Raw genomic sequence first — 25,344 nt, forward strand, 5'->3', positions numbered from 1 at the left:
CTCCAGGTCACTTCAGGGCAGCCCTTTGCAGTTTCTTTAGTTGAAATGAGAAAGAGGAAGAAATCCACCTGCTAGGAGTTTTTCTTTCTTCTCTGTCTTCACTGTGGGTGTGACATGGTCTGCTTGGCATCTCCCAAGCTTTCCCAAACATTTCTTCAAATCTGCAAACTCGATTATATGGTGAGTCTGTTGTCATCTTGTGGCAGGCATTGTTTTATATCTAAATCTACTGCTAGATTGCTCATTGAAGTGCTGTCTTTACCAGAATTGCTGGCACTGCTAGATCAGATCTCCACTGGCATTCTGCCACTAATAGCCAGTGGGCCGCACACTGAGATTAAGTAATACAACTCAATTGAAAAGGTAAACAAAAATTTTTAAGGTCTAATGAAGGCCAAATTATGCACAACGGTCTGATATATACTCTCAATTTGCATCAGTTAGATTTTGTGGCGTTCTGGCACATTGAATAAAAGCTAAAATGGCAATGAAGTAATATAGAAGAGAATATAGCTTCACATTTGGCTAAAATTAATATTGCGCAGTGTATAATTTTTTTTCCTCTCTTTCTCTCTTTCTGCTTGAGTATTTTGAAAGACTTGATAATTGTCTATTTTTGATAATTCATTGACATTTTTGAAAGTGTATTTTAAATTGACCTGAGATTATTCTGAATGACTTTTTTGATTGACTGTACTTAAATTAAGTAGAATAATTTCAACTCTTCACTACGAAGCGTTTGAAAATTAAATCTGAAAATAATGAAGTCCTGTGCCCTCTTACCACATGGAGGGCAAAGCTGTGCAGCTTCTTTAGTGTGAATGAGAGAGGAAGAAATCAACCACGAAGTCTTTTCATATGGCCAGGCTTTTAAAAAGGCATGATACTTTTCTCACCATCGAAGACTTTACACTTATTTTTATCACTTTAATTTCCCATATAAGTAAGTATCTCAGTTATAAGATTGAAAGACATTATAAAAGTGAACATTGTCATAAATGTAATGTGAAAAAAACGAAGTTTTCCTCTAAGTATTTAAGGCTGAACTGGACCGTCATTGGTTGGCCCACCTACCAATCATAATCAACAGCAGCCGATCAGAAGCCCAGTATTTTAGCACTTTTAAGAGAAGCATTAATGGACAGAAATTAAGGGCAGGAGGACTATGAGGAAGTAAAATTGACTTTTTAGTAGTTTCAGGTGACTAAAGCTACTCAAGATAGCTCTGTGTGTGTGTGTGTGTGTGTGTGTGTGTGCGTACGTGCGTACGTGCGTGCGTGCGCGTGCAGTTACTTGTCAGTAAATAACATTTATTGTATTTTCTGGACTATAAGTCACAGTTTTTTCATAGTTTGGCCGGGCGTGCGACTTAAATTCCGGAGCGACTTATGTGTGGAATTATTAACACCTTATTATATCATATTGCATGTTATTTTCACACTAAACCACAAGAGGGCACTCTGGGCCTGTGTTAGTCTACATTCGGAGTTAGTAAAGTTGTTTACAAGCGACACCGAAGATGAAGATTTCATTTTCGTGATAAAATCACGTTTAATAATTTGGAGTGACACGGATGGTTTGGTAAACTTGTTAGCATGTCATTTATGCTATTGTTATCTGAATAACTCTTAATATGTTATGCTAACACACCAGCCATATTCTCAGTTTGTTGTTCACGCGTCATGTAACGTTAGCATACCGTACAATTATTCAACCTGTTGCTGCCTCTATTCTATTTTTATTTTAAATTGCCTTTCAAGATGACATGTCTCTTCTTGGTGTTGGATTTTATCAAATAAATTTCCCTCAAAAATGTGACATATACTCCAGTGCGACGTATATATGTATTTTTCTTCTTTATTATGCATTTTATGGCTGGCGTGACTTATATTCCGGAGTGACTTATAGTTCGGAAAATACAGTAAGTTTTTTTTATTATGCTTAGTCAAAAATCACTAATGATCTAGTTCACTTATATTTAGCAAATTTTCTTACAAGATGTTGAATGTTTACATAATCAATTTGGAGAGAAGTAATAAATGTAAGTCCGCAGATCCCTTTCTCATTTGTTCTGGACATGCCCCAAGCTCTTTCATTATTGGTGTGAGATTTTCAACTTGTTTTCTAAGGTTTATGGATGCGCGTTGGTTCCTGACCCCCAGATTGCATTGTTTGGACATTCTCCTTCTTTGAGGAAGTGCAGCATCTCGATGCAAACGACGATGGTGTATGGCATGGTAATAGCCAAAAAAGTAATATTGAGACTTTGGAAAATTGTCAAGGTTCCTCAGTTCAAAATGTGGTTGAGCAATTTTATTGAGATTCTCCATTTGGAGAAGCTACGATACGATGTGTGTTTCTCTTATAAGTTCTGAAGGATCTGGCAGCCGGTTTTGGATTACCTAGGGTTATTTATCTCTGCCGTGATTGCTGTGTTTATATTATTGCAAACCACAGCTATATAAGCCAAAACACCATGCAGCATGAGGAGAACCACATCAGCTTGACTCAGTGTCTTATAGACCTGTGTGTGTATAAGCGAATGTTCCACAGCTACGTGTCAACTGCTGGACTTTGGCCCGACCATGTTGGTTCCTTGAATAAGCTAATCCATCTCTGATGAGGTGATTAGCTCATTTTCTTTTTCTGAAAACCAGCTTCACTTAAATTTGAGCAGCCATGATGGCTCCAGGATGACACTGAGCTAAACTTTAGTTTGTTAGAGCTTTCATGTCCACAGCCAACCCCATCTACAAGAACTCAGAAGAATGTTTAATTAATATGAGTTACAACAACATATATTTTCCCTTTGGAAATCAATAAAATATTTTTGTATTTGATTTGAATTAATGGTCTTCTTTATCACCACTCCTTGAACCACAGCAGTTTTCTCTTAATAATAACTTGCCCTGCCTAACATTCCAGCAGTTGTTGCCCACTCGCCACCTCACCTACTTTTCTTAAACTCCTGGGCTGATTCATGACCAGCTCTTCATCAAACGACTCTGGAGGATCCTTAAACCACTTCAGTCGTACTTTAAGATATGGATTTTGGGATGACCTGTTTAAGCTGGTGTCGAGAGACTCATTTAACCACTACCTACTATCCGGGTGTCACACCATTTTTCAGCTAGTGAAGTAATCAACCGAATAGCTCTGCAGCTGCATTGCTCCAAAACCCACACCAGTTATCAGCAGCTCTCTCACTAATTAACAACGAGCACTTGTTAATTGACTAGATTAATTTTAGTAGCCCAACATAAGCTCCCAACAGGGTGTTGTTTAAAATCAGCTAAGGTAACCTTAAAAACCTCCATAATTCTAGAACCCCCATTTATTTTCACAAACATTAAAAGAACTCTCCTCAGAAAATGACCCAATTAATTTGGTGCTAAAAAAATGGACAGCTAGTAATCATCTCTTTATATGTGTAATTGGTGATAAATGGTACCTGGTAATCAGGAAATTACTCTGGAATTTTCTACATGGGTAGGACACAGGGTCATCAATACTTTCAGGAGGATTAAGAGAAACTGAGGATTAGCTCCAACTCTACCCTAATAGTATTAGTAGCTTTGTGGAACAGTTTGTTGAGTCTTGGTAAAGAGCTCTTACCAGTGTCAAGTTATGCCACTGTTTTAAAAATCCATGATTTGAAAACGATCATTTTCGGTCATATTGCTCCGACTGTTTCAAGTCACTTTAATAAAATGCCAGACAATCTAAAGCAGTGGTTCTTAACCTTTTTTGAGGTACCGAATCCACCAGTTTTATATGCGCATTCACTGAACCCTTCTTTAGTGATAAATAAAATGATTTTTTTTTTTTTCAAATCACATGACATAGCTACATGCTTTTTTTACTGGTGCACAAAATGAGTCATACATGCCCATCACCTTGCTCAAAAAACAAAACCAACATAGTGCATGAACTCGCGACAAATTATGGTATTACTTTATTCTGGCCCCCCCAAAATATTTCGGCCCCATAAATTAATTTCAACCCCCAAAAATATTATTTTTCTAAATAAATGTAGATTTTTTTTTTAAAGAATTTAAACATTTTTAATAACTTTTTTTTTAATTAGAAATTTTATTTTTTTGTCATTTTGAATCCACAAAATATACTGCTCAAAAAATAAAGCGAACACTCAACACAATATAACTCCCAAGTAAATCAAACTTCTGTGAAATCAAACTGTCCACTTAGAAAGCAACACTGATTGACAATCAATATCACCTGCTGTTGTGCAAATGGAATAGACAACAGGTGGAAATTATTTTCATATTTATTTCATTCATTCAGATCTAGGATGTGTTATTTGAGTGTTCCCTTTATTTTTTGGAGCAGTGTACTTTTTTTACTTTTCTTCATCTCCATGCAGCTTCAAGAAGTGTTCGCCTAGTTTTGCCGATGCGAGACCAGAGTAGCTCAACTTGGCATTGTATATCATGCAGATGGGACGCTAATTCCCATCCTGTTCCGTGATACACGTGAATCCATGTTGTACATATTCGTCCTACCACTTTATTTTTTTGCTTGACATATTTAGTAATCATTAAAATATTGAGAAAGAAACCACACGACGTACAACTACGACTACTGTTGTACTACTGCGCGTACTAAATTCCCTGCAGCACTGATTGGCCAAGCAATGTCATGTGATCCTCTGCAGCAAGTGATGGACAAGCAGAGTGCGTCTTCCCGTCTTTACACAAGTGTGTCTTTAGAGGTAAAGGTTTGGCTCTGCCAAAACCCTGAGACCGACTCGTTGAATCCCTTTTGATCCAACCCAGGTTAAGAACCACTGACCTAAAGACTTCCCTTCCCTTTAATGTTTCAGCAAACTAGCTGAGCTGGTCACTTCGTTTTGAAAGTATAGTTGACATGCTAAAAGCCTAAAGAAATATATCTGTTAACCAAAGTGCAGGCTGGCTAACTAAACCGGTCACAATGTTAGTGGCCAGATCGGACCATAGTGTCTGGATTAGTGAATAACCGGGTGACATCAGGCCCATATCCTATCCAATATTGACATCAGTAATACAGGTAGAAAGAGATATGCAAATTCAAACTCTAATGAGGTGAACAGGACAAGCAAAATGAGGACCAGAAGTGCTTACTTGTACCACAAATGATTTCAGTATTTGTTAATGGCACTGTTAAATACTTATAGTACAGACATCAAGAAAATAGGTTAAATAGCCCAGTTTGTTTGAACACTACTTAGTGTTGAGAGGAAATGTTAAAAAAGAAAGAGCAGAATTAGAGGGTTGAGATCAGATCAAATCTGTAAGCATTAGCTCAACATCATCGATGAGAAAGCCCATTGATCAACCCCAAAATAAAAACAACATAACAAGGGAACAAAGTTAGTAGTCAAATTCCCCAAGGACGTCTTTGCTTCTGCAAGGCAGACCAATTGTACCATTTTTTCCTAGACATTTTAGTAGGGTTTTTGGTACTTCGACAAATTAGGCCTTGACCAAAATAATGAAAAATGTGTTTTCAATTTGGCAAACATATTATTAGTTTTATACCACCTGGCTCAAAAAAGTCAGTATTTGGATTTATTTAAGGAGCATGCCATAGGAAAACTACTGCATTAATTAATGCTTTGACTGATAGCATTTGATTTAACTAAAATAATTTTTTCATTAATTTCATTAGTTTTCACAGCAAATTCGGAATACAAGAGTATTATTTCTTAGTTGTCTCATTTCATCAGCTGTATTGACAACAGAAACTAAGACTTATTGGAATGTTCAGGCAAAAGGCATATGCTTATTTTTTCCACGTATGAGAGTACTCTTGATATGAAGCCAGTCATGCAAAAAAACTAATCTTATAAGTTGTACATTGAAATCATTCTAAATACTGCATTGCATACATCGATTGTACAGACAAACTATATAACTAAACTGTAGCTTAAATGTTATGTGCAAAGTGTTAAACTACGCAAAGTTAAATACTGTGCAATGTTCAAAATTTTGCAAACTTTGTAAAATTTTGCTTTTATAATAAGCAACAATAGTTCATTTAAAATGGCATTAACAGCTAGAACTGTTGTCTTTAAGAAGCCAACTGCTTGGTCTTATGTTTCACATGCTGGACAAACAAAATCCAAAGCAAAAGTTTTGATAACTTTTGGAATGGACAATTAAAATTTACTCATGGCTCCAAAGTTAACAAGTCTACATGGAAATTAATACGGCCTTAAATTTACAATTAGATTGTCATTGTAGGGATTAATTTAACCTCTTCAATCCTTCAATTCAGAAAATGAAACCCAGATTACACACAGAATGATCTATCGTGGAACTTTATTTCTAGTTGTTTTAAGAATATGGCTTACAGCTATAAAGAAAACCAAAATTCAGTTCTAGGGAAAATCTGAATATTATATCCTACAAGTTTAAAAAAGTAAAAAGGAATATGACCTACACAATCAGGAAAAGGACTGCTGACTTGACAGCTCTCCAACAGACAACCATTCAAACCTTCCACAAGAAGTTTAAAATATTTTCAATAAAGAGTCAAGAGAGAAAGTCAAGAGTTGTGTCACACAGATATGGATACCCAGGACATGGGTTACAACAGTCTAGATGGATCAAAGATTCAAAGATTATTTTTCAAATAAAAGTTTGCAAGATCCCATAATCTGAATAATGACTGAAGCTCAGAATACACACTCCTTCAAGTTCTGTGCAGTTCCAACAACTGGCAAGGATTTGTAGAGCCAGGTCATCTGCTGATTTTGGTTGACTGTACTTTATAAAGTCCTAAGTCAGCATAGTCCTCTATAAGAATATTCCAGAGCAATTCTTGCAACCAACCTTATAGAAGCTTTATAGAAATGCATTTGTCAAAATTCACGGAGTCTTTCTTCTTCACTATCGCTACATGTATGGTCCGGGACTGTTGCAATATAAATGACACACTGTGTATACTGTATATATACAGTGATATATCTTCATCCAGAGGCATGGATGCTCCAAGTCAAGGAAGTCTGCTGGGTTTTCTTAGAATTTCTAAATGAATAAAATTGGATATTGCTTGATAACTAGGATCACTGGGGATTAGGGAGGCTCCGATCAGGTTTTCTGCTGCCGATTCCAATTATCCATGAGGGTAGATCACTGCAGATCAACAATCATTGCCAATCATGTGGACTGGGTGTTAATTTTTTGCATTGGGTATAAATGTTACTCTGTGATCTGGTATATTTAAAAAATTATCTGGTAATAAAATTCACCTCATTTAGACATGAAACATGTAAAATACTTGCATGCACAATGCAACAGGTATTCAGTCAAAAGGACAACTGACAAACTTGCAATCTGTAAAATAATTTTTAACTGTATGGCTTTTAACAGCCTAAATTATACACGAGTCAAATAAATCTCACAATAATGCCTATGTCAAATAATGCCATGTAAAAAAGAAAACTTCAAAATAAACAATCCTGAGTTACTAAATCAAAATTTCCTGAGAGCATGACTATCTGATTAATGCTGGTTATGATTGGCTGTTTCTGACCAAGCAGAGTAAATCTGCAGTATGCCAGGAGGAGGCAGAAGAGATCGATATTTTTTTCAGAGACTAACCGTCCTATGTTATGACATAGCAAAAGTTTTAATATATTTAAAACTTTAAGCAGACGTTTGACGTGAGAGTTCACTGTCTAGTGGAGGAGAAACAGTGCTCCGGATATGAAATATTAGTCCTCCTACCGTTTAATAAGGTAGGAGGACTATCTTATTAGATCATTTTTATCTCACTCACTGCAGAGAGAGATACACAAGACAGTGATCGAAGATCACAAAATTTCCAGTTTTTCACAGATATAAGTCTATTATGATTGGTGGCCAATCAATCGGCACACCTCTACTGCGGATGTATGTACTACATAAATAAACTAACAACATAAATTGAATTATTTTCATTTTAGGACTTGCGGGACTTAACAACTGCCCATACAGCTAGAAGTATCTAAATACCCGCTTGAAAGACTATGTTACACAATTGAGAGCTTTTGTCAAGGGAAAGAGAAGAAACCAGAGCCTACAATGTTGCTAAATTTTGGATTTTCATTAGTTGTCAATTAAAATTATAAAATGACTTTCAATTATCAAACCATGCAATCATTCTGTTGAATATTTCTATGCAGTACTTAGTTTCAGAATAGAATTACCAAAATAGATTAACTATAGATTCAAGATGAAAATCTTGAATCAAAATTCAAGATGAAAATGCAAGACTTGGTCCAGGCAAAACTGAGCTTCTCTATAGCAATCTTGTTTCTGAAGTCACAATGAAAAATAAAAAAAGAAATTCTTCCACTCAAAACACCACTAACGAATCCAAAATGTAATAGTTACTAGCTCCTATTTTTTCCCACTGTAATAAGTTTTCAGAAGGAGTATTTTTAGGATTCATAAAACAATTCTTTCTTCAAGCAAAGCCAGAATATTAAACTCACTAAATGCTATTCAAAAGTAAATGGCACCCAAGCATATGACTTTTTTGAGCCAGGCAGTGTATGTTCAAAAAGATAATTGGGGTATGTGTTACTTACTTAAACAATATTTACTTTTCTACATAAAAAACTCAATGAATATATGAGCAATTGGTGTCAGTAAAAAACGTCACTTGGCTGTTTGCTACTAACCTTTCAAGTTAGGCTTGGATTTGTCAGTTTGCTTGCCTGTGGGGGTTTGTGCCTGCTGGCCCTGGCCCCCTGAAGAGGCCCCTTGTTGTGCTGCTTTCTGTTTCAGCATGGTCCAGTCAAATGTGTAGTCATACTGGTGATTCAGAGTCCTAGGTCAAAATAGAAAAACATCAAATTATCAAAATTTTTTCCAATAATTATTTATGTCCAGCAGACTGAAACCCTTGAGAAAATCTATGAATGAAAAGCTCTTCAAGTCTTGTTTCATGTTTGAAAACCCAAGTACGTTACTGCAAGAATTTATCTTTTTTTTTCTCCGACATATGGTTTTAAACCTAGTTTGAAACTCCAGTCTCCACTGCATTTTACAGCTATTGTAAAGAACATACTTTCTGTATGCCATTTCTTTAATGGTCTAATTTAATCCATTGTTAGATAGTGTGACATAATGAAAATACACAAACATACATGAATTCACTCTAGTGTTTTACAACAGTGTCTAAAGCATGGATCACCAAGAATTATCTGCAGACGCAGGGCCCCCGCAGGATGTTATCAGAGGGCAATAGTGCCTGCAGTTGCCCAGCTGTATGCATTCTGCGTACCTTGAGATTTTTGTTTAAGTTAAAAAACTAAAAATAAATTTTCTTTTGCTTTTGTTAGCCAACCCTCTTTCCTGTTCAAATTTTGGAGAAGACAATAATTTTGTGTCAAAACATCATAGTCTATGGGGTGGGCACGTCCATCCTACGCTTAAATGTTATAGGTCAGTTTACTTTTGTTCATTTGATGGCTTGGTTCTTTTTCTGTAAGCTAAAAATGAGCGGAGTTTGAACCCTTCTGTGATTCTAAGAGCAGTCGTTTGGATCCCACCTGAGGTCTTTACTCTGTGGTTCTGGCAGGGTCTCCGGTTTATGAGCTTTTTTTCATAGATTTCCGGAATTGAAGAGCTGACATGTTACCTTGATGGCTGACATTTAACATGCTCTTCCTGAGTGTTGCGCCAAGACTATGGAAGAGTTCAATCTAGTCAAAATGTTTGCCAAAAGAGTTGAAATTAAGCAAACTTTGTTGCTCGACTTTCTCCTCGTCTGGTTGTCTCACACACACCACCTGAACCTGGGAATCCTCATCCCCTTCTTCCAGTGGATCATAGGAGTAGGCTTTGCTATGAAGTCTTATTTAACATAACTTGTAAAAAATAAATAAATAAATAGGTTCGAGTTTGTGTGGTTCAGGTATGTACCGGTTTTGTGCGACACACAAAACTGGAGATGTGGTCATGCTCTTGCGGGTGAGATGCAGTTTTAGTTTTGTATGTACCCTCCAATCAGTCAGACCATTTCCCCCCCTCTTTCTTTCTTTTTTAAATTATACTACATAATAAAGATGTGAAAGCAAAGCCTATCCATGTGATCCATGGGAGGAGGAGGAAGAAGATTCCTAGGTTCAGGAGGTGTATGCCCACCACAAGAACCTCACATTTGGTAAAAAGTTCAGGTTTTTGAAACAGGAAACCTATTCCATACTGTTTTCATTTTTGGTGGGATTGTGCGAACTGTAGCCTTTGTTTCATGTTGTTGGCTTACAGGACCACCAGCAAGTGAGGTATTGTGTTACTGTAGTCCATCTGCTTCAAGCTTAGGAGTGTTGTACTTCCAAAGATGGTATTCTGAAGACCGTAAATGCTATTTGAACTACGGTTGCCTTTTTAAAAATCATCTCAAATCAGTGTTTCCTTTCTTATCTGATTTTTCCATACAACTGATGTTTTGTGAATTTTCTTTTTTTCAGACATTCTCTGAATCTTGTGATGGTGTGAGTGAAAATCCCATTAAGTCAGTAGTTTCTGAAAAACTCAGCAGTTTTTCTCAGAATAACAACCATGCCATGTTCAAATCACTTTGAACTTCAGCCAGTCATCTTTATCATTTCTAAATGCCTAAAAGCATTTAGTTGCTTACTTGTGGCTAGTTTTAAAAAGCAACTGAGCAGTTCTGCCAATTAAAGTGGTTCGTGAACCACTGGTCTCAGTGACTGAGACCAGTGCCACAGTCAACCCTAAACCTTAAAGCTGGCTGAAATATTCTTGCATGCAATAAAATCAGACGTAACTAAAGGTTGGTAAAATGAGATTAGATTTTGGGATCCTTTTCAGACTTATAGTCTATGTGAATAAGACATTTTCATACCATAAATATTTAGGAGGTAAAGAATGTGTGACATGACTACTATTGTAATAGTCACAATGAACGGTTACCTTGTTTGTCTATGAGCTTACCTGAAGAGAATGCGAAACAGTTGGCGCAGATACATGTAGTCTGGTGCCTCTTCAAAGCGCAACCCACGGCAGTAGTTCAGATACATGGCAAATTCTGCTGGAAAACCCTGTAGACGTGTATTAACAAAACTGTCATGGATGTGCAGTTTTCTATATTTTCTGAATGTATCAAAATGTATATGTGACGTTCACTTGTATAAACATTTGCAAATTGATTAAAACAAAGGCTGAATATCTAAAGAATACTGTCAAGTTGTGAATTCACATGTCAAACATAACTTGACATAGCTTTAACAGAACAAGAGACTCAACAAAGAGTAACATGGAATAGCAAGAAAGATGCTAACATTTTACACTGGTAACACAAAATTTAGTGTTTGAGTTATATGTGTTTATTGTGAAGTAGAACAAATTCCAACCAACAGGGCTCAATTCTAATTCAAATTAAATTCGAAAATACTTTATTGATTGCAAATGGGCTGCCACTTTATTGTGGTGGACGGCTTTAAGTGCTCCAATGATCCTAGGAACTATGCTGTCTGGGGCGTCATGCCCCTGGTAGGGTCACCCAAGGCAGACAGGTCCTAGTTGAGGGACCAGATAAAGCACAGCCCAAAGACTCCAATAATGAATGACAACTTTGGACTTGGTGTTCTTTTGCCAGTTCGCAGGTCAACCGGGCCCCACTCTGGAGCCAGGCCTGGAGGCAGGGCACGATGGCAAGTGCCTGGAGGCTGGGCTTTTACCCATGGAACCTTGCCGGGCTCAGCCCAAAGAGGAAATATGGGTCACCATGTTCAGGCATAAGGTTGACCATATGTGCACTTGGCACATATGGACCGCAGTTCGATCGACTTTGTCATTGTTTTATTGGATCTTCGGCCGTATGTCACTCGGGTGAAGAGAGATGCGTAGCTGTCCACTGACCACTACCTGGTGGTGAGTTGGCTCCGGTGGTGATGGAAGATGCCGGTAAGACCTGGCATCTTACTCAATGAATATATGAGCAATTGGTTGTTACGCTTTTGTTTTGTTTGTATTACATGTCCACCCACTAGGGGCACTGTTATGCCAGGAGCATATGTTATTGGTTTGTGTTCTTCTTCGGTGCTCTCTGTCTGTCTGTTCGTGGGATGCACATGGCGGAATAAAGTTGAGCAAAGAAACGAGTTATTTTTTTTACTGACTAACATTGGTAGCAGAGGATGGTTAGTAACTACAGAGTTCCGCCAACGTTTGAGGAAGGAAAGCCTTACGAAAGCTGGAAGAATGAAGTCAACATTTGGACGAGAGTTACAGATTTGGAGAAGAAAAAGCAAGCGCTGGCTGTCGCCCTGGCTCTGTCTGGAAGAGCGCGGGACACGGCGATGGAAATTCCGGTAGACGATCTAAATAAAGACACTGGAATGACCACATTGTTCGCTAAACTAGATGACTTGTTCTTAAAAGAGGAAAAGGACAGAATCTATGAAGCATACTCGGATTTTGACCGGATAATAAAAGAAGTTAACATGTCGATGGCGGACTATATTATTGATTTCGAGCAGCGTTACTCGCGGATGAGGAAATACAACATGGAGCTACCTGACGCTGTTTTGGCTTTTAAGCTTTTGGACACCGCGTGTTTGGATATAACGGACAGGCAGTTGGCTTTAACGGCATGCTCAGATGTAAACATTTGCTTCTATGAAGTCCGCTTTGAAGAGAATATTTGGCGAGAAAAGAGGTGCGGCAGCAGAAGGCATTAGCCAGGAGTCCGTGTTTGCAACGGAGCAACGGCGGCAAAAAGGCAAGTTCTGGCGGCAGAGTCCCCATCAGAAAACTCCACAGCCCCACACTCCGCAGCCCGGTACAAACCCGCTGGATAAGTACGGACGACGGTCAAAATGTGCAGTGTGCCAAAGTACTTTTCACTGGGTTAAAAACTGTCCGCACAAAGCTGATAGTGTTAAAATTGCTGATGATACAAAAGACGTGGAAGAGTGCAATTTAACTCTGTACACCAAAGAATCACCAACGGATGCAGAAATATTCATGACTGAATGTTTTGGCTCAGCAATAATAGACACTGCTTGCACTCGGACAGTTTGTGGACAAGAGTGGCTGGACAACTACAGTACTGTGTTACAAAAGAAAACTGTGAAGACTATGAAAGAGACAGAAACACAAAGTCACAGACCCTTCAAGTTTGGAGATGGAAAAATCGTCTACTCCATAAAAAAGGTAAAGATACCTGCTAAAATTGGCAACACAAAGTGTAATATAGAAACTGAAGTAGTACCTGCTAACATCCCACTGCTGCTGAGTAAAACCTCATTGAAAAGGGCAGGGACTGTTTTGGACATGGAAAGGGACAGTGCAGTGATGTTCAACCAGCCTGTCAAACTGGACTTTACTAGTTCAGGTCATTACTGTGTGAACATTGTGGACAGTGAAAATAGAAATTTCATTCACTCTGATAAGCTATTGCAAGCTAATGAGGAAGAAATACTGACTACAACAGACAAGATGAACACAAGTGAAAAGATGAAAGTTCTGGAGAAACTTCATAAACAGTTTGGACACGCCTCTGCTGACAAAATACAGAGACTTTTGGCTAATTCTGGCAACAAGGACACAGAATGTGACAGCCTGCTGAAAAACATCGTGAACCAGTGTGAAGTGTGTCAAAAATATTGTAAGACCAAACCAAAACCTGCTGTGGGCTTACCATTGGCATCTACATATAATGAAACTGTTGCTGTAGATCTGCACGAACTTGAACCTGGGGTTTGGTACCTACACATTATTGACCAGTTTACCGTTTCAGTGCTGGTAGTGTCTTAACCACCAAGAGGTCTTCTGAAATAGTCAGACGTTTTATCCATGATTGGATCAGTGTGCATGGCCCACCACAAAAGTTATTCAGTGACAATGGTGGTGAGTTTAATAACGAGGAAGTGAGAGACATGGCCGAGAACTTTAATATTGAAGTTAAGACAACACCTGCTTACAGTCCGTGGAGCAATGGACTGTTAGAGCGCCACAATCAAAACTCTGACGGAGATCCTACTGAAAGTCAAAGCAAGTACTGGATGTGACTGGAGCACTGCCATGGACTGGGCCCTGATGGCAAAGAACTCTATGCAAAGTGTCCATGGATACAGCCCACATCAGCTGGTGTTTGGGCAGAATCCTAACCTGCCTTCTGTATTAATAGACAAAGCTCCAGCTCTAGAGGGCACCACCAAAAGTGAATGGGTAGCTAAGCACATTTCAGCCTTGCATGCTGCAAGAAAAGCTTTTACAGAAGCAGAATGTTCAGAAAGGATACGCAGAGCACTAAAGAAACAGATGCGGCCCATAGATGAGCGATATGAAACTGGAGACAAAGTCTTTTACAAAAGAGTGGATTGTCCAGAGTGGAAAGGACCAGGAGTGGTGATTGGTCAAGATGGTGCAGTCGTTTTTGTTAGACACGGAGGCACCTGTGTCAGAGTGCATCAACTCAGATTGAGAAAAGTTACTCACGAAAATGAAGAACCTCAGATTACCTGCGATGAGAAGAACAATCAAGGACAACATACAGTGGACATCATTGAGAATGTAGGAGGAGATATTATTGCAGTAAATCCTGAGAATCATCCTTTGCCTGCTCCTGAAAATGCAGAGGCTGAGAGACAGCTCTCTGGGAACACCATCATAAAGACAGGTCAAATTGTGACATTCAGAAATGCAGACGGTGTCTCACAAAAAGCCAAAGTGTTGGGACGTGCCGGCAAAGCAACTGGGAAATACAAGAACTGGTTTAACTTGGAACTGCTTGAGCCAGCAGAAGTGGCTGGCAACAGTGAGTCAGCTGATCTGTCACAGTTGGAGGATCTTCAGATCCAGGAAGATGCTGAGGATACAGATATGCATGAGGATGTTTTTGTGAGTAAGGACATATCGTTTGATGAAGCAAAAGAAAATGAAATAAAAAGCTGGAAACAGAACCAAGTGTTTGAGGAAATTGAGGACAGAGGACAAAAGTGTGTCTCCACTCGTTGGGTGTGCACTCTGAAAGAGACTGAAAATGGAATAATACCAAAAGCAAGACTTGTTGCACGAGGATTTGAGGAGCTACAAGTTTCTGACCTACAAAAGGACTCTCCAACCTGTGCCTCAGAGTCACTGAGACTCTTGGTGGCAGTTATATGTCAAAAACAATGGGAACTTCACTCTATGGACATTAAATCTGCCTTTTTACAAGGAATGGAACTGTCCAGAGACATTTTCATTAAACCTCCCCGAGAGGCCAATAGCACAGGTGTGCTTTGGAAACTGAGAAAATGTGTGTATGGTTTAGCTGATGCTTCACTGTATTGGTATAACAGGTAAAGCATCATGACTGAAGCAGGAGGCATCATGTCTAAGGTTGACCCTGCAGTTTTCTATTGGCTGGATGAGCGAAAAAATGTTGCTGGTGTACTTGCTTGTCATGTTGATGATTTTATATGGGGTGGATCACACATGTTTGCAGAGTCAGTCATACCTCACCTGAGGTCAAAGTTTAATGTCGGTCGTGAAGCACACAATAGCTTTTCCTATGTGGGGGTAGATATTGTTACTGAAGGTAAGAAGGTACAAATACACCAAGAAACATACATTCAGCACCTGCAGTCCATACACCTCTCAGACTTACGAGCAGCAGAGTCAGCTTCACCTCTCACTGAGAAGGAGACAGAGCAGCTCAGATCTAAGATTGGCCAACTTCTGTGGGTGGCAAGACAGAGCAGGCCTGATGTGATGTTTGATGCTAGTAATTTAGCATCCCGTCTCAAACATGCTACAGTACAAACCATTAATGAAGCAAAACAGAGTTGTGTGTAAGCTCAAGGCCAAGTCAGTTGGATTGAATTTCCAACACCTTGGGGACGACAGTAACTTAAAGATGGTTACATTCACTGATGCATCCTTTGGAAATCTTTCAGATGGGGGTACTCAAGGTGGGCACTTCATTGTTTTGATGGGGCAACGGGCGGTTCTCCCCCATTGCATGGCAGTCAAAGAGAATTAAGAGAATTGTCAGAAGCACACTGGCAGGTGAAACACTCGCCATGTCTGAGGGGATTGATAATGCCATTTTTCTTTCCACACTCTTTTCTGAACTCAGTGCCGGTAGTACTGCTTGTCCTACACCTATAATCTGTGTGACTGATAATTTCTCTCTTGTTGATGCACTTAAGTCAGCTAAGTTTGTTGCAGAGAAAAGGTTACGCCTGGAAATCAGTTCAATTAAAGAACTGATGCAAACTAAGAAAGTTCATCAAGTGTTGTGGTCTCAAACAAAAGACCAACTTGCAGACTGTTTAACAAAGAAAGGAGCATCCGCAACCTCACTCCTTAGGGCTCTTTATGAAGGACTTTGGATTCTTCAATAAATTCAGTCACAAGATGTTTCACATTCTGTCATGTTGAAACTGTTCTATCAAAATCCTTAATGGCTGCGCTTTCTCATAAGCCCTGTGTTTTTTTTTTTTTTTTTTTTTTTTTTTTTTAAAGAAAAGTGGGAGATTGTTACGCCTTTGTTTTGTTTGTATTACATGTCCACCCACTAGGGGCACTGTTATGCCAGGAGCATATGTTATTGGTTTGTGTTCTTCTTCGGTGCTCTCTGTCTGTCTGTTCGTGGGATGCACATGGCGGAATAAAGTTGAGCAAAGAAACGAGTTATTTTTTTTACTGACTAACATTGGTGTCAGTAAAAAACGTCACTTGGCTGTTTGCTACTAACCTTTCAAGTTAGGCTTGGATTTGTCAGTTTGCTTGCCTGTGGGGGTTTGTGCCTTTTTTCTTTGAACATGTTATGCAGATTCTCAACACGTTTGGCAGGCTCAAACGTGTTGTGAGAATCTGCTGGGAACATCTGGCGCAATCCCCTGTGAGACGGAGTTTTAACTCCCAACTCCGGCAAAACTTTGAACACGTTCCGTGAGATGTGGGGGACATTGAGTCTGAGTGGACCTTGTTCCGCGCCTCCATCATTGAGGCGGCTTATCGGAGCTGTGGCCCCAAGGTTGTCGGTGCCTGTCGCAGCAGCAACCCTTGAACCTGTTGGACACCTTCGGTGAAGGATGCGGTCAGGCTGAAGAGGAGTCCGATTGGGCCTTTTTGGCCTTTGGAACTCCAGAACCAGCTGATGGGTACCGGCAGGTGAAGCGGGATGCAACTCGGGTGGTTGCTGAGTTTGGAGAGGCCATGGAGAAACACTTCCGCACGGCTTTGAGCTGAATCTGGTCTACCATTGGATGTCTCAGGAGGGGGAAGAGGTAAAGCACCAACACTGTTTATAGTGGGGAAGTTGTGCTGTTGACATTGACTAGGGACATTGTGGGCCAGTGGCAAGAATACTTCGAAGACCTCCTCAATCCCACCAACATGCTTTCCATTGAGGAAGCTGAGCCCGGGGACTCTGGATTGGGCTGTTTGGGATCGAAGTCGCCAAGATGGTTAAAAAGTACCTCGGTGGCCGGGCCCTGGGGTGGACGAGATTCGCCTGGAGTTCCTCAATGCTCTGGATGTTGCAGGGTTATGTTGACGTGACTGCATTATCACATGGACATCGGGGACAGTACCCCTGGATTGGCAGACTGGGGTGGTCTGCCAATCCAATGTTGGCAGTGCATGGTAAACACAACAACTCAGTTTTTTCCACTCAGTATGGGTTGAAAAACAAAAACAAAAAAGTGCTGGATAGTGTTAGAGTTACTTGCTGGCTTTAAGACAAACCACCAAGTAAATGTTAGGAGATGTCAGCATGGTCTATGATTTATTGTACCTTGCAGAGAACCTCAACCGGAGTAGACATTTTCTTTTCTGAGATCTTCTCATACTTTTGCTTCTTTGTGGCTGCCTAAAAAATAAAAGGGAAAAAAATAAAGTGGTACAGCAGATTGATCTAAAGTTAATGTCTAAATGATTCAAACCTTTGTTGGAGTTTGGTTAAACATAATTTTCATTTTACCAATGTTTATCTTGGTAAAATCTGGCCGTAACCTAGGGGTAAGCCTTAGGTCAGAGGCAAAGTAAATCTAATCTCAACATTGTTGTATCATTTAAATGTGTAGTGGAGCAACATAAGATCAATAAATGTCTCACCTGCCTTCTGTCTGAAAGGGAAAACTGTTGTACAGAGGCAAAGTGCTTCATAAAGACTAAGACTTGTCAACATAATTGCAGACAGATGATAGAGAGAAAAAGGCATACATGTGGTTCTATGTTGTCTCACTAGCACCAATATAAACGCTGAAAGCATAGTTAATAACTATAATGATTATTATAGTAGTTAATAGCACAGTGATGCCTGAAGGAATAAACGTGTATTTGTGAATACATGGGCTATAACTTGCACCAACATGAATTATGTTGAATGATCATACCTTTAATCCTTGCCAAGGCAGACTGGTTCTGTTAAAGTACATCAGCACATAGCCTAGAGACTCCATGTCATCACGGCGACTGCAAACAACATAGTGAATTATTAAGTACATATCCAGGACATACTTTCAAGATACAGCTGAAGCCAAATATTAGTTTACTTTTTCCTGTGTTTACTGACAATATATTGTTTATCTGAGGTCCTGTTCAGACCTGACATCAAAATGAATCCTGACTTAGTTGCAAGTGAACAGCCCAAAGCATGACTTAACTTCTGGGATGGTGATTAAAAAAATGTTTTAAACTTACTAGAATTTATTTAAAAGTCTTTTCAAGTCTAAGACATTTTCACACCCTTGGCAGATTAGGGTCAAAATGTTCCTTGTGACTGATTTGGCTGAAAAATAAAATGTATCACAATATAAAGGTTTTCTATCGGTCGATATCAATAATTAGCAACTCCAGGAGAAAAGCTGTTTTATTTAATCCATTGCTCGTCATTTTCAGGATGCCTATTGGTGCTTCGAAAAACAACAACTGTACATTTTCAATCAATCAATGAAATCTCCCCGGACAGACAGTGAAAAGTGGATGTGTCGGAGGGAAAAAAGACATTTGGTCACCCTATGTCATGCTGAAAGACTGGTCTATAGTTATGCTAATTGCATTAAGCAAATGTCAACAACTCACTGGCAGAAGAGAGAACATAATCCATAAATTGGCTGGAACACAGATAGCTAAATAATAACCACAAGCTTTTAACAAAGCTTTGTGGTTCATAATTTACCTCAAAGAATTTTTGAGTTACTCAAATCATTCCAAGAATTGTCACAGCCTAAGTAAAAAAAAAAAAAAAAAAAAAAAAAAAAAATTTCAAAAAGTTGGTCAGCGATTATAAGCAGTGTTGTATTACTACTACATTATTTTTCCACTTTTAATAGGAATCATACATCCATCCATTTTCTGTCTTCCCCACTATATCCTCCTGACCCCTTCTTCAAAGGGGTCAGGAGGGCTGCTGGTGCCCATCTCCAGCTAAAGTTCTGGGTGAGAGGCGGGATCCTCCATTCATAGTTTTAAGACTTATTTCCTATCAGAAACAACTTCTTGGTTGAATGAAAATCTGTACTTGTCTGGGATACGAATGATTAATTACAGTTTTAACCACAATTGTATTAAATGACATTTCTTGATTTGCACAATGCAACACTAATATTTGACAGTGTAGATTTCCACTGTGCATTTTTCTTTAGTTTTCACAATTCAAGTGTGAAATGTGAAAATGTCGACTTGTTTGACCTGATTTGAAATTCACAAGTCAATTTCAAAAATTAATTCTTCATTAAGGTATGAGTCAAGTTTAAAAGTCACCATGTTTGGTCTGCTTGTGAAGCTCAACGTGAACCGCAAATATAGCTGCGCAGTTAGAGGTCCGCATTGAGCATGCGGTGAGAATGATATATCTTTGTGAACAAAGAATTATGTGCAGCATGAGTGTTTACATCTCAACATGCTGCCCACCACATGGCTCTGTGTCTGTGCTGATAATGTTTGTAATGAGATTTCACATCTGACAGTGTAAAAAAATTAATACCGTATATTCTGGACTACAGAATGCACGTCTGATTAAAAGCTGCATGCACTAATTTTAAAAAGAAAGTAAATGTGATTATATAGGATGCACCGGATTTTAAGCCGCAGGTATCTAATTTTGTAATGAGAGATATTTACACAGAATGACATTACACATGAGGAGTTTTTAAATCTTTTCATTTAATCTGTACTTTAATATAAGCAAAGACATATGGAAAATGCTTTTTTTCTAACAGTCCCTGTAACACGACTACCTTTATATACCATAATTTCCGGACTGTAAACCACGACTTTTGTCACACGCTTTCAAACCTGCGGTTTATGCAATGATGCAGCTAATTTATGCATTTTTTTCTCATGGCCACCAGGGGCGCCCGAGCAGAAAAGGTAAGAGTGAGACATATCTGTCGAGGAAGACGCAGGTTTAATGTAACTTTGCGCCTTGTGCATGAATAAAATTAGCATGAACAGACCCTCATCATGGAAAATGCAAGAAGAAATGCATATGACGCAGCTTTCAAGTTAAAAGCAATCGAACTGGCCGATAAAGAACAATGAAAGAGAGACTGAGAGTGTGTGTGCGAAGAATATCTGACGTCATTTCAATCGAGGAGACTTCCCTGGTTTCATTGCACAGGAGGAAGATGAAGATGGCTCTCAGTGACTTTTACAGGTACGTTTTTTTTTTTTTAACCAGCCCCATTTAGTGCTGTGCTACCATGTTGCTGCTGTGTTACTGCCGCGTCACAGGTTCTGTTTGGAAAGAAAAGCTAAGGTATATTATTAAAACTTTGAAAACTCTGTGTACCGTCTTTCTTTGTAAATATTTTATGTTTCAATGTAGGCACATGCTGCTTAAAAACAGGTGCGGCTTATATATGTACAAAATGTTTTTCCTTTAAAAATGTACTGGGTGAGGCTTATAATCAGGTGGGCTCTATAGTCTGGAAATTACGGTATATGTCCAGTATGCTTATGCTAACCGGGCACTGGTGGAACCATGATGCATCTGACCCACAAGAGACCAACCACATGCCGAAACATTACAAGCATCCAAGGGCTCTTAACAGACAGCGGGCCCTCACACAAAAACATTTGTCTTTTTTTTTCTTATAGAAATAGAAAAAAAATGGGGCCTCTGTCAATTATAAAAATTAATAACATAGTGTTTTTAAAATCGTTTAATCAATAAAAAATAAATGTTACCACTCCCTGACCAAAAAGCACACAGCTATAATTTCACTGAACACCCTGGACCTTCATGAAATGGTTCGTTCCTGCTAAGACTCTACGACTGTGTTCAGCAGCAGTCAGTAGAAAAAAAAGATGGGCTGGGACAGATACAATGCTGCCAAGAAAAAATTGTCAGGTTTTCAAAGAGAAAGAGGAAAAAAAGACAAGAGTGCCAATTTATAGCTCAGGTTTTCTCCTTGAGAGGTGGGTATACTGTGTGCAATTAACCATTTAGCACAGTTAACTTCGCTATAGACTACTATTTGCCTCCATTTCACTATCATTTAATGAATGAGGGAAATAATTTAACATATTCATATTTTTAACTTGTCCCTGTACCTCTTACCGCATTTAACAGATGAGTCGGTCAACAGTACCTCTAACCTCTGATAACCCCTTACCCGTGTTATGGTGAAAAAGGTGAGCAACACTGTGTTCAGTGACAAGCCATCATATTTTTCAGATTATAAGCTGCTACTTTTTTTCTACACTTTGAACCACACGGCTTATAGCCCGGTGCGGTTTTTCTGTGCATTTTTCTTCAACTGCCAGGGGACACCTTAGCAGGAAGTGAATCATTGGAAGTCAAAATTAGAAATCAAGGAGGAAAGCGCTAATTTTCATTGAGAACAAGCACATGCTAGCAGTCGTACGTACGCTCGGCGTGAACAAAACCAGGGTTTGGCGTTGGAGAGGGAGCCTTATCCTTAATAAATCCAGCAGATTTATTAGGATGCAGGACCCTGCTGTTTCCATATGGAAAACAGAGCGGCAGAGATACCAGAAGGTATCTCTGCTGGTATCTCTTAAAGCCCAGTGCGGTTTATATTTGTATATTTCCAGTTTTTTTCCCCAAAAATTTGTAGCTGCGGCTTATAGTATGGTGCTCTCTGTAGTCTAGAAAATACGGTAGTTAGCATCATTCCAAAGATTATTCCTGGCTTTCTACACTTTTTACAGTTACACAAAAAAAAAACAATTTATTAATCTCAGAAATCTTTATAAAATCTTCCATTAGCACACTCATCAGTGAGTGAATGAGGTTGACTAATAGCACTACAACCCTTTTCTTGGTTCTGATTGGCTGTTTTTGTTCAGAATGGGGCATTAATATAGTCAGCAGTAGCAGCTCAGTGAGGATGTGGAGATTGATCTTTTCACAGATTATCTGTTTCAAAGCAAACTGTAGTGACATGGTGGCAGCTTTAATACCATATTTTCTGGACTATAAGTCGCAGTGTTTTTCATAGTTTGGCCGGGGGTGCGACTTATACTCTGGAGCAACTTATAATAATGTGCTAATAATTTCACACATATCATACATATCACATGTTATTTTCACACTTAACCACAAGAAGGCGCTCTAGGCCTGTGTTGAACATTTTAATATTGGAGGTAACTTATAAAAACAACTGAGAAGAAAAATGGCACCAAAAAGAAAATCATATACTGCAGATTACAAGCTGCAAGTAGTAAAATATGCAGCTGTAAACGAGCAGCAGAAAGAAAGTTTGGAGTTAGCGAGAAACTTGTAAGGGAGTGGCGAAAAGCGGAGGTTACTCTTACTGAAACGAAGAAAACAAAAAAAAAAGCCAATTGCGGGCTAAAAGGTAGGTGGTCACAGCTAGAGGAACGAGTTCGCACATGGGTGCTTGAACAACATGCTGCCAGGAGAGGCTTGTCAACAGCGCAGTTGCGTCTCCACGCCCGGGTATTGGCCAAGGAGATTAATATAAATTACTTTGCGGGAGGACCTTGCAGGAGGTGTCGCTTCATGCAATTGCCTCTCTATCAGAGCAAGGACAACGATGTCCCACAAACTGCTAGCAGACTTCCAAGTCAAGGTCGACAGTTTCCATGAGGTCATTGAGAAGCATGTAAGTGAGCACAACGTGACACCAGATCATATTAACATGGACGAGGTCCCCCTCACGTTTGACATTCCCATGGGCCGAATTGTTGCAGAGAAAGGACAAAAGAGTGTGAATATAGTAACAACTGGTCACGAGAAATCACACTTCACAATGGTACTGGCATGTTGTGGAGATAGATCAAAATTCCCACTAACGGTCATTTTCAAACAAAAAACTGCCAAAAATCCAATCCCCCTCAGTTGCAGTTGCCGTGAATGAGAAAGGGTGGATGGATCAAGAAATTATGACCTTATGGCTCACAAAGTGCCACACTTTGTAAGCCATAAGCGTCCGGATGGCTTCTTGAGAGCACGCAAAGCTCTGCTTGTGATGGATAGCATTCAAGTGCACATCATGCCGCAGTTCAAAAATAAATTAAAAATGTTCTACTCCATACCTGCCATCATCCCTGGAGGCTTAACTAAAATACTCTAGCCATTTGATATCTCCGTAAATAGGAGCTTTAAGGCAGTCTTGTGTAACATGTGGGACTAGTGGATGATGGATGGGGAGCACAGCTCCACCGCAACCGGGAAAATGCGCCGTTCAACTTTCCTGGAAGTCATTGTATGGATTGACAAAGCATGGGCTTCAGTGCCAACCGAAACCATTTTGTCAGGATTCAGAAAGGCTGGAATAATTGGAACTGCAACTGACGATGAGTCTGATGTAAGCGATGTAAAAAAGGAAGCGCCACAACTTCTACCTCCGGAGTTAGCGGAGGTAGCGACACCGAGGATGAAGATTTCATTGCATTTAGTGATTTGGAATGACACAGATGATTTGGTAAACTTGTTCGCATGTTATTTATGCTATAGTTATCTGAATAACTCTTACGGCAATTTGTTATGTTAACATACCAGGCACGTTCTCCGTTTGTTGTTTACCGGTATGTATTTAATGTTCGCATACCATACAATTATTCAGCTTGTTGTTGCTTCTATTTTTATTTTAAATTGCCTTTCAAGGTGACATGTCTGTTCTTGGTGTTGGATTTTATGAAATAAATTTCCCCCCAAAATGCGACTTATACTACAGTGCGACTTATACATGTCGTTTCCTTCTTTATTATGAATTTCATGGCTGGTGCGACTTGTACTCCGGAGTGACTTACAGTCCGGAAAATACAGAAATTAAGATTTTATTTTATTTTTTATTAAAGTTATGTTCTGCAGCATGAACAAAATGCAACATAGCATTTTTTGAGAAGTCTTTTATTTCTTCATGTATATTTTGCACATAGCCTGTTACTGTTGCTGGTGGGGTGACATTTCAATGAACAAAAACTAATGAAAAATTAAGCAACCTATTTGCATACAGCATGTGGACTGTTGCATGTAAAATTTGCCAGTGAATATTGTGCTAGTATCACTATTGGATCTTTTGTCATTAGGCTGTTTTGTCGCTGTTGCACAAAAACAGCCTAAACCTAGAACAAACAAATACTGGCCATATGCGCATAGTTCACAAAAACAACAACTCTAACATCTCTATCATTTTTTTTATACTAAATGATAAATCAAAGCAAAGCCTACCCCTTCGATCCACAGTAGATCCCTGTGTACTGATGTACCGATACTTGGATGAAAAATTGAGAGAGAAAAAAATACCGTAGAATCAATAAAATTACACCGCCCTATCAGATAGCAATCTTGCCATTTTGCTTCAACTAGTCTGCTTCCTCTATCCTTTTTTGTATCTGCATGTCACAGTAGATCAACAGTAGGGATCTACTGTGGATCGAAGCGGGTAGGCTTTGACATCCACTAATCTTCTGCTCACAGTACATGTCAATATTCTGCAAACAATATGATTCAATATAATTCAATGCATTTTCACAATTTTCTGAAAGATTATAGAGGAATAGAGTGATTTTGGTGACATTTTGTGACTGTGCCATAGACTAGGATTGAACTAATTGAACTGATTGTGTAATACTAGTGCAATAAATATTTTTGTGATACATTTTTTATACATTTCTTTTATTTAAATGTTAATTGTGTGGCTTTGTGTATATGACTAAAGGAAAAAGGAACCTCTCTTGTCTCATTCACTTATATTACATAATATAATTAATCTATTTAATTTCATTATTTAATTTATTGTAAATGGTTGTGTCATCACATGTCATTTTGAATGTACATGTGCAACTGGGTAAAAAATGTCATATGTGACAGCTATCATTTATTTCATGTGGATTTGACATAAACTCAAAGCAGGATTTAATGTACTGATACTCTGATGAAAAATCGAGA

General features: G+C 38.9%; 1 protein-coding gene across 7 annotated transcripts in view; it reads right to left on the bottom strand.

Moving 5' to 3' along the window:
- Window positions 1-25,344, bottom strand: part of csnk1a1 (casein kinase 1, alpha 1) — a 72,974-nt gene that overhangs the window by 4,319 nt on the left and 43,311 nt on the right. For 5 of the 7 annotated variants that reach the window (XM_055023649.1, XM_055023648.1, XM_055023646.1 and 2 more), the window contains 4 exons: window positions 18,353-18,431; window positions 17,752-17,826; window positions 10,953-11,059; window positions 8,672-8,820 (listed from right to left, as the gene is read on the bottom strand). In XM_055023649.1, the coding sequence (XP_054879624.1) occupies window positions 8,672-8,820; window positions 10,953-11,059; window positions 17,752-17,826; window positions 18,353-18,431 (410 nt within the window). Of the gene's footprint in view, window positions 1-8,666; window positions 8,821-10,952; window positions 11,060-17,751; window positions 17,827-18,352; window positions 18,432-25,344 lie in introns of those variants that run through there. The other 2 variants (XM_055023645.1, XM_055023644.1) reach the window with 2 other exon arrangements.

Source organism: Poeciliopsis prolifica, unplaced genomic scaffold (assembly GCF_027474105.1).
Source record: "Poeciliopsis prolifica strain line A6 unplaced genomic scaffold, Auburn_PproV2 SCAFFOLD104, whole genome shotgun sequence".
NCBI classification, from domain to species: domain Eukaryota; kingdom Metazoa; phylum Chordata; class Actinopteri; order Cyprinodontiformes; family Poeciliidae; genus Poeciliopsis; species Poeciliopsis prolifica.